The sequence below is a fragment of the Vipera berus genome, assembly GCF_964194415.1.
Source record: "Vipera berus genome assembly, chromosome: 1".
NCBI classification, from domain to species: Eukaryota; Metazoa; Chordata; class Lepidosauria; order Squamata; family Viperidae; genus Vipera; species Vipera berus.
In genome coordinates, this window is record NC_138202.1 from 220,327,768 (window position 1) to 220,344,491 (window position 16,724).

General features: G+C 41.7%; 1 protein-coding gene across 3 annotated transcripts in view; it reads right to left on the reverse strand.

The window, feature by feature from the left end:
* The window catches only part of RNF144A (ring finger protein 144A), a 65,679-nt gene that overhangs the window by 2,349 nt on the left and 46,606 nt on the right, over positions 1–16,724 (reverse strand). For 2 of the 3 annotated variants that reach the window (XM_081314262.1, XM_081314260.1), the window contains exons 2-6: positions 5,904–6,008; positions 5,676–5,736; positions 4,386–4,593; positions 3,103–3,250; positions 2,371–2,460 (exon numbers count right to left, since the gene is read on the reverse strand). In XM_081314262.1, coding sequence (XP_081170388.1) covers positions 2,371–2,460; positions 3,103–3,250; positions 4,386–4,593; positions 5,676–5,727 — 498 coding nt within the window. In that variant the 5' untranslated portion in view covers positions 5,728–5,736; positions 5,904–6,008. The remainder of the gene's footprint in view (positions 1–2,370; positions 2,461–3,102; positions 3,251–4,385; positions 4,594–5,675; positions 5,737–5,903; positions 6,009–16,724) is intronic. The other variant, XM_081314261.1, reaches the window with a different exon arrangement.

Here is a 16,724-nt window from a genome sequence, read left to right on the forward strand (position 1 = left end):
TAAAGCATCACAGGATATTTTGAATTCGGCAAGATATTATTGGATATGAATCTCTGACTTAATACAGGACTCAAACCTTCTGCTGAGCTCACCAAGAGCTTCTTAAGCAAAAGAATGAAAAGTAAAATTCTCCTGATTTTATAAGGGACAACCTAAAGGTTAGCACAGTAGACAAAGATAATATTCAAACAGATCCCTGATAGCTGTTAGAACAATATAGTCATATTATTCATTTTAAAGCCTATTTTGTGGTGTTTTTTTTCTTTCTTAAGGAAAAATTGAATCTGTGTTAACTACTTAATAATATTATTTTTCATCAGGGAGTGAAAATCATTTTCTTTGTCACCAGGTGGCAGTGTTGAACAACATTCACATTGGGAGATTTAAAGTGTGTTATGTAACTGCATACTTGGAAGTCCTATGTGGTTGCAAAAATCCACATTATTTTAATTTTTAAAAAAAATCATTTTGCAGAGTGATGAATTTATGACTGTGTTTCACTTAAGGAAAAATATTATGGCTTCCCCCTTAACAGCTGGCTATGCTATGCTATGCTATGCTATGCTATGCTATGCTATGCTATGCTATGCTATGCTATGCTATGCTATGCTATGCTATGCTATGCTATGCTATGCTATACTATGTTACTGTTACTGTTACTATACACATTACATTATATTATAATCTAACAGCCCTTCCTTTCGCTTAGATGTTGTGATGGTCGTAAGTGTGAGGACTGGTTGTAAGTCACATTTTGCAGGACCATTATAAATTTGAATGGTTATTAAGTGAATGGTTATAAGCTGAAAACTACTTGTAATGCTATAAGTCAGGGCTCTTCAAATTTGGCCCTTTTATGACTTGTGGACTTCAACTCCCAGAATTAATCAGCCAGGCACACTGGCTCAGGAATTCTGGGAATTGAAGTCCACAAGTCATAAAAGGGGCAAGTTTGAAGACCCCTGCCTTAGATTGTTGCAATGCTTCCAGGAATATTTTACTTTCCAAAAGGAACCAGAGCACAATCCTAACCACCTGTCCTCCCTTCCTAACCATGGGGGAAGATGTTGAGAAATGTTGAAATATCCCCTTGAAGCTTCCAGCTACTGTAACTCTGTTTGGAAGAGGAGCATCAAGATTCAGGTAGGTGGAAGGGAATCATCTCTTAAGACAGTTCCAACATGGATTATGCTTGAAAGAAGCCAAGATTTGAATCCCATTGTTGTGATTCAGGGTCAGCCTGTGGGTTCGGCAGTTGGGTCGGACGACTCAGAGGAGGAGGGGGGTGTTGAAGAGCTTGCTGAGGGGGTTGAAGATCTTGCTGATGAGAGCCCTCAGCCAGGCCCCTCCCACCTGGTCACGATGGAGACCCAGCTGTGTGAGCCTGACAGCGTGGATGAAGATGACCCACAGCTAGCCCTGTTCAAGGACGCCCGACGCAGGAGGCAGTCAATCAGGAGTAAACAGAGGAAGGCAATGGGGCACCTCGGAAGGAGGCAGAGAGAAGCCATGCCCTGAACTGTATAAAAGGGGAATGCGTGGGAGGGCTGGTTTGCTGAAGGCAACCTCTTGATTAGTTCCTGTTTCATAGCTCCTGTTTCATGGTTGGTGTTTTGTTTTGCTCTGCTTTATGTTAATAAATTTGGCAGGCTTAATTCCAGCCTCTTGCCGTTTGTAAAGGGGTTGTCCCTGCCTTTTCTGCAGGGCCGGTAGCAGGCTGGTACAGAACACCCATGGAGTTAGAAGTGCTCCTCTAGAAAGTCCTTATTAGGAGAAAGAACAAAGCTCCTCCAGGAGAAGCCCAGGGAAAATATTCCTCAACTCTTTCTGTCCTGGGTAATCTTCACAAGTATTGTTGGGTGAAGATAGTCTCTTCCCATCCTCTCTGCTTCAAGTTAGGATTGCCCTCTATGATTCTTTGTGCCTTAAGTGTCAGTGTTGTTTCATAGCGACTGCCTGGACTAAACTCTGCAAGGTTTTTTACAAGTGGTTTTGCCATTGCCTCTTTCCTAGGGCTGAGAGGGAGTGACTGGCCCAAGGTTACCCAGCCGGCTGTGTGCCTAAGGCAGGACTGGAACTCATATTCTCCTAGTTTCTAGCCTGGTGCCTTAACCACTACACAAATGGCTCTTGTGATTCTTTGCACCTTGCATCAAAATTTATCAACAACAAAACTGACTATACAAAAGTATAGTGACTGTACAAAAGTAGTTTGTTTTTTTAAAAAAAATCCTATTTTCTTTGACACATTTCTTTTATGAGCAATTATTCCATAAATATGAAATTATTTCATAATTTCACATAGTTTTCTGAACCATAACTATTTGAATTCACTTAAACTCTGCATAGTAAAGATAGAGAAGCACCTACCTGCGTTCTGTGCCAAATAACTGATGCCCTAGAATGACCTAACTTGTTTCGGCAAGGTCCTTTGTCATAATGTATAAGGAGAAAATCATCCTAGAAAAAGAGTAGAAAAAAGACTTTTTGGAGGCTCTGGATGCTGAATCTTGGCAAACATTCAGCCAGGCTGTTCATGTCTGCTCTGATTGGCCACGAGCCCACAACAGGTAAAGTGAAGAGAAAAAGTCACTCCAAATTATGCAGATGCCCACGATGGCCATAGCAATCATCAGCAAAATCATTGTTCTTATTATATCTTTGATTGTCTTTTGCAAATCTGGGTGGAATATCAATACAACTAGCATGTAATACTAGGTTCTGTAAATTGGTCTTTGATACTTGACATATTTTAACCATTTACTCTCCAAAATGATGATTCTCTAATGACAATGTCATATACTGTATACACCATACTGTATAGTATGCACAAATCCCAAATGTGAGCTTTTCCACTAATGCCGTCTTTCTGAAATGATACCACATACCATATACCAATGAATATATATGCAACAAGTTGTTACATCTACAATTTAATATTTAAATTGTTAACTTATCAGTGCTGGTCTATTCATTTTTATAATTTTGGAATATCCTATACGATAGCATTTAAAAAGTCTCTCTTTTGTAGGCATTTGGGACCCATGACAGCAGTAGCTTTAATGAACGGTAATATTCTCATCTTATAAAATGAAAACTTACATCAAGTGATTCCAGACAATACCAGCAGAAGGCATGTTTACAATTTTTACACATCATTTGGGCACAGCCTTCATCCCTTTCAATATAAACTTTGCATTTTGGGCAGCGCTTGATTGGAGCATCATCTTCTTCCATTTTATAAACAGAGCTGGGAGGAAACAGGTTGATAACATTATGGAAAAAATACTCTTTCAGTATGTGTCACTTTCAATCTGAAATTATATCTGTGTGGCCCAGTGGTGAAGAAGCCCGCCTCCCACTCAAAAGGCTGAGAGTTCAATCCTTGGTAGCAGCAAATGTTTCTTTATCAGGGTGCAAAAAACCAAAAAATATTTGCTGCAAACTCCGTGTAAACATCAAGGAGGGCATCCGGCCAGTAAATGGGCTAATGCCTCCTTAAGTAACACCAGCTGCCTGCAATTAGTGCAGGTTCGCATCCCACCAGGCTCAAGGTTGACTCAGCCTTCCATCCTTCCGAGGTAGGTAAAATGAGGACCCAGATTGTTGGGGGCAATAAGCTGACTTTGTAATAATGCCGCTTGGGGTGTGTGTGAAAGCCCTAATAAGCAGGCATATACATAGAATGAAGGCTACTGCTAAGCTTGTAAGCCGCCCTGAGTCTTCGGAGAAGGGCGGGATATAAATGGAATTAAAATAAATAAATAAATAAAATAAAAAAATAAATGCTCAGCTCTATCTAGTCACCTTAACTCTACCCCACAGAGGGTCATAAAAAGGAAGATATGTGATGCAATCAGGTTCAAAAATAGATTCCAAGACCATCCTTTGGTTTTGTTATTCAGTCTAATCAGATAATGCTAAAAAGCAACATTTACAGGCATTCATTGTTTTTGTTGGAATGACAAAAGAAGTAACATGGGGGGGGGGGGGGGTTGGAGCATGCTTATAATGTCACATTGCCTATAGAACAGGGGTGTCAAACTGCCGGCCCGCGGGCCGGAGCGTCACAGAGAAACCGCGCCCATCCCATTTTCGGCAATGGGAAAAAGTTCCGATATGTCGCGCGACATCACGTGACGTCGCGAGTTTGACATGCCTGCTATAGAAGAAGGGAGGGTTTGCATTGCAACATCACGATATTGCTTCCATCACTCTGAGCCCCACGTCCACTGCTGTGGTTGCTACTGATACGAAGGTTTAAAAAAAATCCGCTCAACTAATCAATCCAGCTGAGACAACAGAAACCAACCTGGTGAAAGCTGAGTGAAAAAGCTGCTAGTAATATGTTAGTCACACATGCACTTCGCTTAATAGCTTTGTACCTTGTTTCCCCTGGAAGGAAGCTGACTGGCACATTTTCTTGACATCCTTGTCCTGGATGCCAGTTAGATTTGCATGCTGAGCAAAACTCTATGTCACAGACTTTGCATTGCACCAACTGGGGGCTCTGAGGTCCTGATTCCTGAAGCTGACAAACTGCTTGGCAGGAAGAAGATGGGCACCAAGTCCGACAAGGATCCAAAAGCACTTCTGTTAGGGAAATAAGGCACAGTTGGGAAAAGGTAGTTTCAACAGCAGAATTAATACGTTTAATTCATATGGAGGCTGGCGTAATAGATTAGGTATCCATAATGTGGTATCAGGCAGTTGCTTATATTCCAATGTCAAGGATGAAGAATTGGAATTGATCTTAAGTTGTGGAACACAATGAGGAATGTCCAGTGTCTGATATTGCTACATTCTAAAGCTTTCACTATGACAGAATGTGCAGGGAACAATGCAAACATTTTGTTTTCAAACACAATGGGAAAGCAAAGAAAACACGAGCCATTCTTTGCTCTGTTTCCTCCCCACAATGTTCTACAACACCCCATGCACAGTAGTTTCTTGGGAGAAGTATCTAAACTCCACAGAATTTCGTTTCCCATTAATAAAATAATGTTACATATAGTAAAAACCCTTTCCCACACCACCCCCACAACGGAAAAACAAACTGCTTAATCACCTTATCCCCAGGAGTCATTGGTGAAAGAAAGAATATTTGAAAATCTCTTTGCAACACTTCTCTCCTTGTAGCCATGAAAATATTGCTTGAACCTAGTCTAAAATCTCAACTTTTATAATACAACACCAAAGACAATATGATGATCCCTTATATACGTAGGTCTTATTTGCCATGACTGTGGGATGACTTTAACATTTTTTTATTCCAACCAATTAATTAGAGCCAACCAAATTTTGTAAGGGCATGAAGTATAGGCGAGTTTGGTGTAGTGGTTAAGCGGTTAAGGCATACAAAAATCAGGACATTGTGGTTTGTAGTCTGCCTTAGCCATTTAAGATGCCTGGATGGCTTTGGGCCAGTCGCTCTCTCTCAGGGTGTTTATTGTGGAGAAAATAGGAGGCAGGAGTATTATGGATATAAATCTAATAAAAAATAAAGTAAAATAAAAATCACCTCAAAACCCTCCCCTTTATTTATGGGGATATTCCAGACAACAGTGAACAAAGCAGAGTAAGAGAAACTGATTTTTTTTAAAAAAAAAATGGAACCAAATTATTTCCACAGTTGGGGTGAACTGTGGATTCTAGATTGTAGCCACATACGATACCTCTTTCAAACTGTAGTTTTTTATATCTCTGCATGATTTCCGATGCAACCATACACTCAATCTGAGGAGAGAGAGAGGGGGGAGAGAGAGAGAGAGAGAGCACATTTAATATAATTACATTGTAACCAAAAGGTTATCGGACAAAAAGGAACATAATAAAAAAATCATGATTTATAATTAGAAGTGAGCGTGACTGTAATGTAAGATAAAGATGTAGAAGGAACGTACTTCATTTTCTTGTAAATGACCTCGCTTTGGGCAAGCAGCATCAGGACAGCTAACTGCTGTTTCAAGGCCTTCCTTGATCAAAAGCTCCACATACTGTTTCAGGCACTGTGAAAAGTCAGGGAAAAGAACTATAAATGCCACACAGTGACTGGGAAATATATAGAATATTGAATACTTTTCAGATAATGGAAGCCAACATGAGCCTTAGGAGTTAATTCACAGGAGTAGCATAATTACATCCGAGCCCTTTCCTCTGCCGTTATCTGCAAAATTCTTTCCAATAATCCTTTGTTAATGAAGGTACAAAGTTTGCTGAGTGAAGGCTCCACTCAGTAGGTAAGTCTAAGGAACCTGAATGGTTCTAGATTGGATATCATGGCCAACCCATAATTTGGAGTCAGAAATACTCATTTTTTCCCTCATACCTATATATGAGTTTCTTCTCAGTTTATTATTTTAGGTTAGGTTTCTGCAGTTTTTCAAGTGAACCAAATAGTCTTTATCTCTAAGTTTATTATTGATAGAATACTAAAAGATGACACCCACTGCAAGTAACTTTATCATGAATTAGACAATGAAAAATACTAATATTTAATATGATTAATATTACCCCTTAATAGATAAATAAACCACCCACCACAGCATTTTTTTTGTTTACAAAGCAATGTGTTTTTCTTTTCTTTTTTTCCTGCTCCAAATTCTTAGAAATTTTTTAAAGATGTGCTTAATAACCACTGAGCTGTTTCCAACTTCCAAGTATGCAACCCTTAAGCAATCTCTTATGGAATCCTTGGTTAATAATGGTAATTGGGACCAGAATTTCCATCACTAAGAGATATGGTCATAAAATATGATGTCCCACGACTGCATCACTTAGCATCAGCAATGCCAGCATTTCCATTGCCATTATTAAGCAAAGATTAATAAAGGGTCACTAAGCAAGACCCAAGCAACTAGCAAGCAGGCCAGCAGGCAAGTAATACATGGTATAAGGTGTGGGGGGGGCTGTTGCTGGTCAGAGAAGGGTGTGTGGGTAGCTCAGGAGGCACAGAGCAAATATGCTGGAGGTGGCTGTTGCCGGAAGCGGGTGAGCAAGGTACCAGGGTGACTTGTGACCTTCTCTGCTGGTTTCCCCATTGAAGTTACTTGTGGGAAACCAACGCTGAAGGTCGCAAATGGCCGTCATATATATTTATTTATTTATTTATTTATTTAGTTATATTTATATACCGCCCTATTCCCTGAGGACTCAGGGCGGTTTACAGGGAATTAAAAATCCAAAATACAAAAATTAAGAACCAAATTAAAAAATATTAAATTGACCCTGTAGTCGATTAAAAAGAACCCCAAATTAAAATTTCTCCTCAGTCTGGGCCCGAGAGCTCGAAGAGCCAGGTCTTCAGGCCCCGGCGGAATGATCGGAGGTCGGGGGCAGTTCTCAGCTCCACCGGCAGCTGGTTCCAGAGGGCAGGCGCTCCCACCGAGAAGGCCCTATCCCTGGGTGTCACCCGCCGGCAATCTCTTACCGGCTGGACCCTGAGCAGACCCTCCCTGTGGGAGCGCACTGGGCGAAGGGCACTTGATGCCGGCAGCAGGTGTTCCCTCAGATATCCCGGACCCAGGCCATGTAGGGCTTTATAGGTGATAACCAGCACCTTGAATTTCACCCGGAGGGCAACCGGAAGCCAATGCAGCTCACGGAGTAGAGGTGTTACATGGGAGTATCGGGAAACCCCCATTACAACTCGCGCGGCCGCATTCTGCACCAGTTGAAGCCTCCGAGTGGTCTTCAAGGGCAGCCCCATGTAGAGAGCGTTACAGTAGTCCAAACGGGAGGTCACAAGCGCGTGAGTAACTGTGCGTAGGGCGTCTCGGTCCAGATAGGGACGCAACTGGCGCACCAGGCGAACCTGAGCAAAAGCCCCCCTGGTCACGGCTCCTATATGGTCTTCGAAATTGAGCCGTGAATCCAGGAGGACGCCCAAGTTGCGAACCCTATCGACGGGGGGTAACACCTCACCCCCCATCATTAAGGATGGAATAACTTGGTTAACCCGAGATGCCGATATGCACAGCCACTCAGTCTTGGCGGGATTGAGACGAAGCCTGTTTCTCCCCATCCAGACCTGAACCGCCTCCAGGCACCGGGACATCACGGAGAGGGCATCACTGGGTTGGTTCGGGGTGGAAAGAAAAAGTTGGGTATCATCAGCGTACTGATGATACCCCACCCCAAAACCACGAATGATCTCGCCCAGCGGCTTCATATAGATGTTGAACAGGAGAGGCGAGAGAACCGACCCCTGAGGAACTCCACAAATGAGAGACCTCGGGGCGGATCTCTGCCCTCCTGTCAACACCGACTGCGAGCGGCCCTGGAGGTAGGAGGAGAACCACCGTAAAACGGTGCCTCCCACTCCCAGCCCCCTGAGACGCCGCAGTAAGATACCATGGTCGATGGTATTGAACGCCGCTGAGAGATCTAATAGGACCAGGACAGAGGAGCAACCCCTGTCCCTAGCCCTCCAGAGATCATTCACCAGCGCGACCAATGCCGTCTCCGTGCTGTGTCCGGGCCTGAAGCCCGATTGGTACGGGTCCAGATAATCAGTTTCCTCCAGGAACAGAGGGAGCTGATGCGCCACCACACTCTCAACAACCTTCGCCAGAAAGCGAAGGTTGGAGACTGGACGGTAGTTGTTTAAAACAGCCGGGTCCAAAGCAGGCTTCTTGAGAAGGGGTCTCACCACCGCCTCCTTCAAGGTGGCAGGAAAGACACCCTCCTTCAAGGAAGCAGTTATTACTGCATGGAACCAGCCTCGTGTTCCTTCCCGAGCCGCATAAGCTAGCCAGGAGGGGCACGGATCCAACAAACAGGTGGTGGTGCTCAGTCTCCCCATGATCCTGTCCACATCATCAGGGGAAACAGGGTCGAACTCATTCCAGATAACGTGCTCAAGACCGCCTGATTCCTCTACATTAGACTCTGCCCAGTCAGAGTCCAAGCCGGTCCGGATCCGAGCGATTTTGTCCGCCAGATGATGACTAAACTCCTCGGCTCGTCCCTGCAAGGGATCCTCTCTCACCTCCTGATTAAGGAGGGAGCGAGTCACCCTAAACAGGGCGGCCGGGCGATTATCTGCGGACGTGATAAGGGCGGCAAAGTAGTTAGACTTCGCCGTCCTCATCGCCGCAAGATAAGACCTTGTAAAGGTTCTTAACTGCAATCGGTCGGATTCGGATCGGCTGGATCTCCAACCGCTCTCTAGACCTCGTCTCCGCCGCTTCATCTCCCGGAGCTCCACAGAGAACCATGGGGCCCAACGGGATCTGCGTCGGGTCAGAGGTCGCATGGGTACAACGCAGTCGAGTGCCCTGGTGGCTGCCATTTCCCAGGCCTCCACCAGGGCATCGACTGGGCTGTGGGTAAGGGTGATAGGTATAGGCCCAAGCGCCCTCTGGAACCGATCTGGGTCCATTAGGCGCCTGGGGCGGAACCACCTGGTCGGCTCCGCCGCCCAGCGGCGGGGGATGGCATGACGGAAAACTAGCCTCAGGAGGTAATGGTCTGACCATGACAGAGGGGTGATGGACGGAGAACCACAGGATGCTGCAATTGTCATAAGTGTGATCCATTTGTCAGGCATGCAGATTGCAATCATGTGGCAGTGGGGTTGCTGGGCCAGCAAGCATCACCACATGATCTAATCAGCAGAAATTCACCCAAATTATTGGGCTGATATTAATATTGTTCTTTGATATCAGAGGTTATTTTTTAAAAAATAAATAAATGAGAATTTAGGATAATCGAATACTGATGGATTATACAAGAAATGAAAGCTCCAGGCATAATAATCTGTGTTTACTAAGATTCAGTTCTCAGCAAGCAAGCTAAATCCTATCCTCAAACAAACGAACTCATATATATAGAAAAATCTAACCACAAAAGTACTAGGATGTGCAGTTCCTAGGCTGACTTCTTTGTCATCTTTCTAAGGCTCTAACATCAGTTTAGTGAAAGAACAACCACTTGGGTAGACATCAAAACATTTTTTAAAAAAAACATTTTTATTACATAGTTTAATCCACCTTTATTTCAAGGAGCTCATGAAACTGTGAGATGTTATTCTCACAACTATGTTATGAATTGGGGATCTAACACTGAAAGGGAATGACACAAAGTCACTCAGTGATTTTCATGTCTGAATCCTAGACCAGCTATGGTACCACAATGTTTTGGTTTTGCGGTTGCACCAAGCCAACTTTTTTGAAGTCTGACCTATTTTTCTTATCAAGCAAACCTTTTCCAAGGACTTTTTCCTTGCTTCCTTCCTTCCATCTATCCATCCATCCATCCATCCATCTTTTCTGCTTCCTTTTCACTTCATTTTCCAAACCACAATTGGAACAGTTTGCTTTGGGGTCCATATTGATGCAGTTTTCCTCTACTTCTCTTTGCTTGAAGAAGAGTTGCATGCAAATCAGATAATGCCACCTACTAGCAGAACTGGTCCAACAGCAAAATTTGGTCTACTGGGTTATCATCTAGTTATTAGCTGCTCAGTACTTCAAAGGAAACCATAAAGGTCACCAGAGACAGCATGGTCTTACATGATCTATGTCCCTTGCAGGCAGTATAATACCAAACATACTGTTCCTGCAGCTCATAAATGTCACTTGTTTCCTTACTCTCCCTCTGAACAAAAAAGATAGGCAAAAAATTGGGAGAAAGAAGCAGTTGTTGCCCTCTGATTGCGTACTAGGAATGGGTGCAGAATCACATGTTGAGTGAGGGTAATGACTAATTTAAGAAGAACTATACTACATTATGGCATCTTAACAGCTGGAGCTGCTCCAGATGCACTTCACAAGCAGAATTTTGAAGAATTGCTTGTTACATTTATGAACTAAATCAAAATACAAAATATGCTACCATTCTGTGATATGTGTGGTGGAATGGATTGTCTTTTTTTAAGAGCTTGTTGTTGTTGTTAGCTGCGAAGTCGTGTCCGACCCATCGCGACCCTATGGACAACGTTCCTCCAGGCCTTCCTGTCCTCTACCATCTTCTAGAGTCTATTTAAGCTCATGCCTACTGCTTCAGTGACTCCATCCAGCCACCTCATTCTCTGTCGTCCCCTTCTTCTATTGCCCTCAATCTTCCCCAGCATTAGGCTCTTCTCCAGTGAGTCCTTTTTAAGAGCTACACTTAGTAAAATATTAGTTTACAAACTTTCAATGAATTCCCATCTCCTCATTCGAGTCACTGGAACCCCCATATTTGCACCGCACATCTGCTTTAGGAAATGTACTTGCACATCTCCTGGACATCCATAATGTCTCCTTCTGACTGGGAATGGCTGTCTTGTCCAGAAAATGTGCAGTCCATTGCTTAGGAGCCAGACAGAAACTAATGAAAACTAATTCACAGAGTATGACACCTGTGTAATTATTATGCCTAGATGGTCAAAATTTCCTGTTTATTGTGTAACATCCTGAGACATTCATTCATAAAAGTTATGAATGTTGAGATACTTCTGACCAAACAGTGTATTGCCTAAGGATATTCCTTTGTGATTAAATACTGTAGTACACATGAATTCTCATAACAAAACGTATTATTTTTTCATTCAAGATCAGTAATAAAATATTAATCTTAAAACATTAGGGTGTGTGTGTGTGTGTGTATACATACGGTAAATGTATTTGCTGCAAAAATTGTCAATTGGAAGGTTCATATCTAAATTGTATGCATAACAGTGTGAATCAAGAACAAAACTAGTAGCTGCTATCCTAGTCAAGAGGTCAAAGAATGGAGTAGAAGTACATGTTTTATATCAATTGCAAGCATGAATTTCCAAGTCACAAATCCAAAGCAGGTGGAAACAAAGTTGAAACTGATAAAGTTAGCAGGAACTCTTAATCCATCTTCTCTTTCTTTTCTCTATACCGGAATAGTGCAGCTCAATACAGTGAGAGAACTTCAAAATTCTGCCTAACCCCACAGCACACAGTCACTGTTTTATTCATGCAAGCTCAGTACGATGCTAATCATGATACCGGCTGGGCAGAAGAAGTTTCTTGCAAGCGTCACCCCGTGATCTAATACAGTGCTGTAATCTATAAGGGATGGATGGCAGAAGAATTTTTCTCTTCTCACAAGAGCTCTACTTGAACTCAAACTGGGTCAGCTGATCAGATTTATTGTCTGCTTAACTGAATAGCGTTTTCTGGGTCGAAATGCACTTGCTAAAAGTAAAACACTTGATGGCTTTCAAGGAACAACTTGGATGTACATAGTGAAATGAATGGTTGAGAAACTAGATGGAGTATGGACCAGTCTTTGGGACTGTTACTGCTAGTTTTGTTGGCTGAAGATATTTGGAAAATATGGTTCTCAACTTTTAAGATGTACTTGAAGAACTCACTTAAGAATGTCTGAACCTGACTCAGGCATTTATTCTTATGACTTTAGGTAAGTGTGAAAGAGAAACTATCCATGTTGGCCCCATTCTACCATCACGACCTTTTAGCTCTATTCTTGTCAACTGTCAGCTTTAATCCAAAACAATGTGGCTTGCACAATAGGCACAGCAGCTCTAGAGAAAATGTGCACAATCTGTGATACTTACTTGGATCCCTAAAGCTCTACAAATATAACCAACAAATTGTAGCTGCACTTTGAAATAAAGGAAAAATAAATACAGTGTATTTTTATCAAATCGCAGTTTTTCGTTCATTTCAGTTGAATTAATTGTAATTTAACGTTCAATCCAGTTTAGGATTCTTGTTGTTATTTCAACCCTGTTCACTTTTTGAAAACACCGGGCACATACACCCTGCCAATCCCCACCCCCAGGATGCATTCCACTATAAAGCCAAATCATCTCTTGGCCTGGAAAAAGTTGCTTTCCCTTGCTCTAGGTTTTAAATCAGAATCAGCCTGGAGCAGGCTGAGAGATAAATCATAAGGGAAAACCTAGGAGCCAAGAACAGTCTGTGCTCTGCAGACAATCCCCCCATTCACATTCATGATCATTGGGGAATACACAGAAAGCAAGGCTTTGTATGTTAATTGTTTAGGAGTACACTAATTGATCAAACGTGTTTGATAATTATTGTCCTCTAAAAAGATTGCTTCCTGCAAATGCTCATGAATTTTAATCCCTAATCTCAAAGTGATTCATGTCCTCTAAAGCAGGATCTGAATCTGGCAGAAAACAACAAAAATGACCCATTATATTGTTCCAGAATAAAGTTAACCACAATCTACTTCCTGTCCCAAAATAATAATAATAATAATAATAATAATAATAATAATAATAATAATAATAATAATAATAATAATAATAATAATAATAATAATAATAATAATAATAATAAGTTGGAAGGGACCTTGGAGATCATCTAGTCCAATCCCCTGCTCAGGCAAGAAACCCTATACCATTTCAGGCAAATGGCTGTCCAGTCTCTTCTTAAAAACTTCCAGTGTTGGAACATTCACCACTTCTGGAGGCAGGTTGTTCCACTGGTTAATTGTTCTAACAGTCAGGAAGTTTCTCCTTAGTTCCCGGTTGCTTCTCTCCATTGCTTCTTGTCCTGCTTTCAGGTGCTTTGGAGAATAGCTTGACTCCCTCTTCTTTGGGGCAGCCCCTGAGATTTTGGAACACTGCTATCATGTAACTCCTAGTCCTTCTCTTCATTAAACTAGACATACCAAATTCCAGCAACCAACCGTTCCTTATATGTTTTAGCCTCCAGTCCCCTAATCATCTTTGTTGCTCTTCTCTGCATTCTTTCTAGAGTCTCAACATCTTTTTTACATCGTGGTGACCAAAACTGGATGCAGTATTCCAAGTGTGGCCTTAACATGGCATTGTAAAGTGGTATTAATACTTCACGTGATCTTGATTCTGTTAATGCAGCCTAACTTGATCCCTGTTAATGCAGCCTAACACTGTGTTGGCTTTTTTGGCAGCTGCAGCACACTGCTGGCTCATATTTAAGTGATTGTCCACTAGGACTCCAAGATCCCTCTCACAGTTACTACTATTGAGCAAAGTACCACTTATACTATACCTGTGCATTTGATTTTTCTTAGAACCTTACTTTTTTCACCATTGAATTTTATTTTGTTAGATAGCGCCCAGTGTTCAAGTCTGTCCAGATCCTCCTGTATCTTAAGCCTGTCTTCTGGAGTGCTGGCTATTCCTGCCAGCTTGGTGTCGTCTGTAGATTTTCCCCATTAGCACTATTGTGCGAATGTGGGAATCAGACTATTCTTTAAGGGCTTTTTAATAATGGCTTTCCAAGAATCACTAAGGGAGTGAAAATATTATATTTGTCTGCCTTCCCAAAGTAAAGCAGTCTTGAAAGCTTCACACACACTAAAGTTCTCATTCTATGGGCTTAGAAAGATAATTCTGCATTGAGTAACTCTCATATATGCACACATGCACTTCTATACAAAGTTAGTAGGGAAAAAATCCTAATTATCTCAATTTTAAAAATTTCCCAGAACAGATGTTTCTGCATCACTGTATCAAAGTGGAATCAACTTCCAGAATCCTGCTTTAGTGGTCATTATTACTGGTATATCTGTTACTTTAACACACACACTTTTATGGAGGAGGTAGGGAGAGAAAGATTGGGATGCTTTAGGTACAAATGAGCACCACTTCCGTTCACAGAACTGTAAATCACCAATTATGGTTTGTTTTCCATGGATCAGGTTAGATTGTAGTGTTTATTTCTGTTTAGAATAATGCATAAAGGGGATTTATTTACAATTCCCCCCTCCCATCTTATGACCAGAAGTATGCTTTGCACTAAATTAAGGCAACCCAGCATTAAATTCAGCAATTTGGGCTGACAGCAGATGGTAGATAGAAAAAAGAAAACAGAGAACAACCAGTTTGTAATTGAGTTTTTGTGTGATATAGAGACAAGAGCATACAATATGTCTGGCCACAAATGGTCATTCTAGAGAAATTTTCTTATAGGACCATTTAAGATTCACGTAACAATCAATGCAAATGAGATCCCATGCAATTTGTCAAGCTTGGCACCATGATGTTCCCCCTGTGCTTAAATTGTTCTAAACACATAAACAGATTGATTATCATTGCAGTTGTCTAAAGCCAAAAGACAGGAATAATCAGGATAAAGTATGCCTAGCGTAATTTTTCTTTTCATTGCTAATATTTGGAAAATACTTCAAAATAATTGGGGAGATGGTGGAGGGAGATTGACTGATTCAATGCAAATCCTGCATGGTTTGCCTAGGCAACACCAGAGTGCTTTCCTGCCTTCGGTTGCTAAGTCTGCCACAAAAGAAAAGGTCATTTGATTATGCCAAGGGCAATGGCACATATGAACCTAGGTAGAAGCTGCAAAGGGAATAGCATCCCATAGCTACTCTTGAATGTTAAGCTGCCATTTGTTTTATTTAAGTATTTCTGGAAGAAGAAAAAATACTGCTTGCCTAGCTCAGTGCAGTGTTTCTCGACCTCGGCAGCTTTAAGAGGCATGGGGAATTCTAGGAGTCAAAGTCCAGGCCTCTTAAAGTTGTCAAGATTGAGAAACACTGGCCTGGTGTGTGGATCCCTTGTCAGATGAAGGCAAAGATTGTATGCTTGAAACCAAATAGTTACTACCCCTATAAATAATACTGAAGCAACCTTTTTTTAATTGGATGGATGGCGTTCAACCCCCACATTTTTTTCCCACTGCTGTTGCTCTTAATACATTTATGTGTTTATTCCAGATGGATTTTCTGTTCTCTGGCATGTCATTCTTTGAAACCCAGATGTCAGAGCTCCAGGCAGTTGTTTATCAGATTGCCTTTTGCTTCTCTGCCTAAGAAAATCATGTAATTTGCTCTATCTTCTTTTTCCTTTCACATGTGTGGGCATATTTAACTAAGACTGGCATGCAGGTTAATTAATACTGCTCCCAAATCAATGAATAAATAATAGTCAAATAATAATAGACTTTCAAAATGCAGGTCTTAGACTCAGGTTCATATAAAAATCTAGAATGGATACTTATTGTCATCCTTGTCCTGCCCTGTCCTGTTCCTCTCCATCTCATCACTTTTCTTGAAAAGAACCTCAAGAAGTAAATATGGGAATATGAGGTTGTATCTTCCCAACTTCCCTGTGAGATAATTGACAGAGAATGGGCTTATGTCTCACAATATGGTTGAACAGGGAACTAAATTTTTCCATTCAACATTGCTTTTGCATAATTTTAAATTTTTATACCACTAATCTTCTAAAGAACTGTGATGTTACATTGCCTCACTGCCCCAGTAACTCTATGAAGTTTATTATGCTAAGAGGCCAAGGCTGCGTGACTCAAGTTCACTCAGTAAAATTTTTCATGAATTTGGACGAACTGATTCAAGTCTCTTATAATTCCAAGCAGAGAAAGAAAATCTTTCTGTGGCTTTTTTCCTTGACCTGCAGAAAAAAATTATTTCATCTTCAAAAGTTAGCCAACTAGAAACCTGTGCAATAAAATGGAGGACATTGGGACTTTGCTAGCTTTAAGTCCATCGATCTAGTTCAGGGGTAGGCAACCTTGGCTCTTTTATGACTCGTGGACTTCAACTCCCAGAATTCATGAGCCAGATGGCTCAGGAATTCTGGGAGTTGAAGTCCACGAGTCATAAAAGAGCCAAGGTTGCCTACCCCTGGTCTAGTTAGAGGGCAGTCTACTGTCTACAGTCCAGCCTTTAAGTCCTAGCTGGGCTCTACTGGCAATCAGACAGACACCTAAAGCTTGCAAAGACCCAGCATCATCCATTTTGTTAGTAGG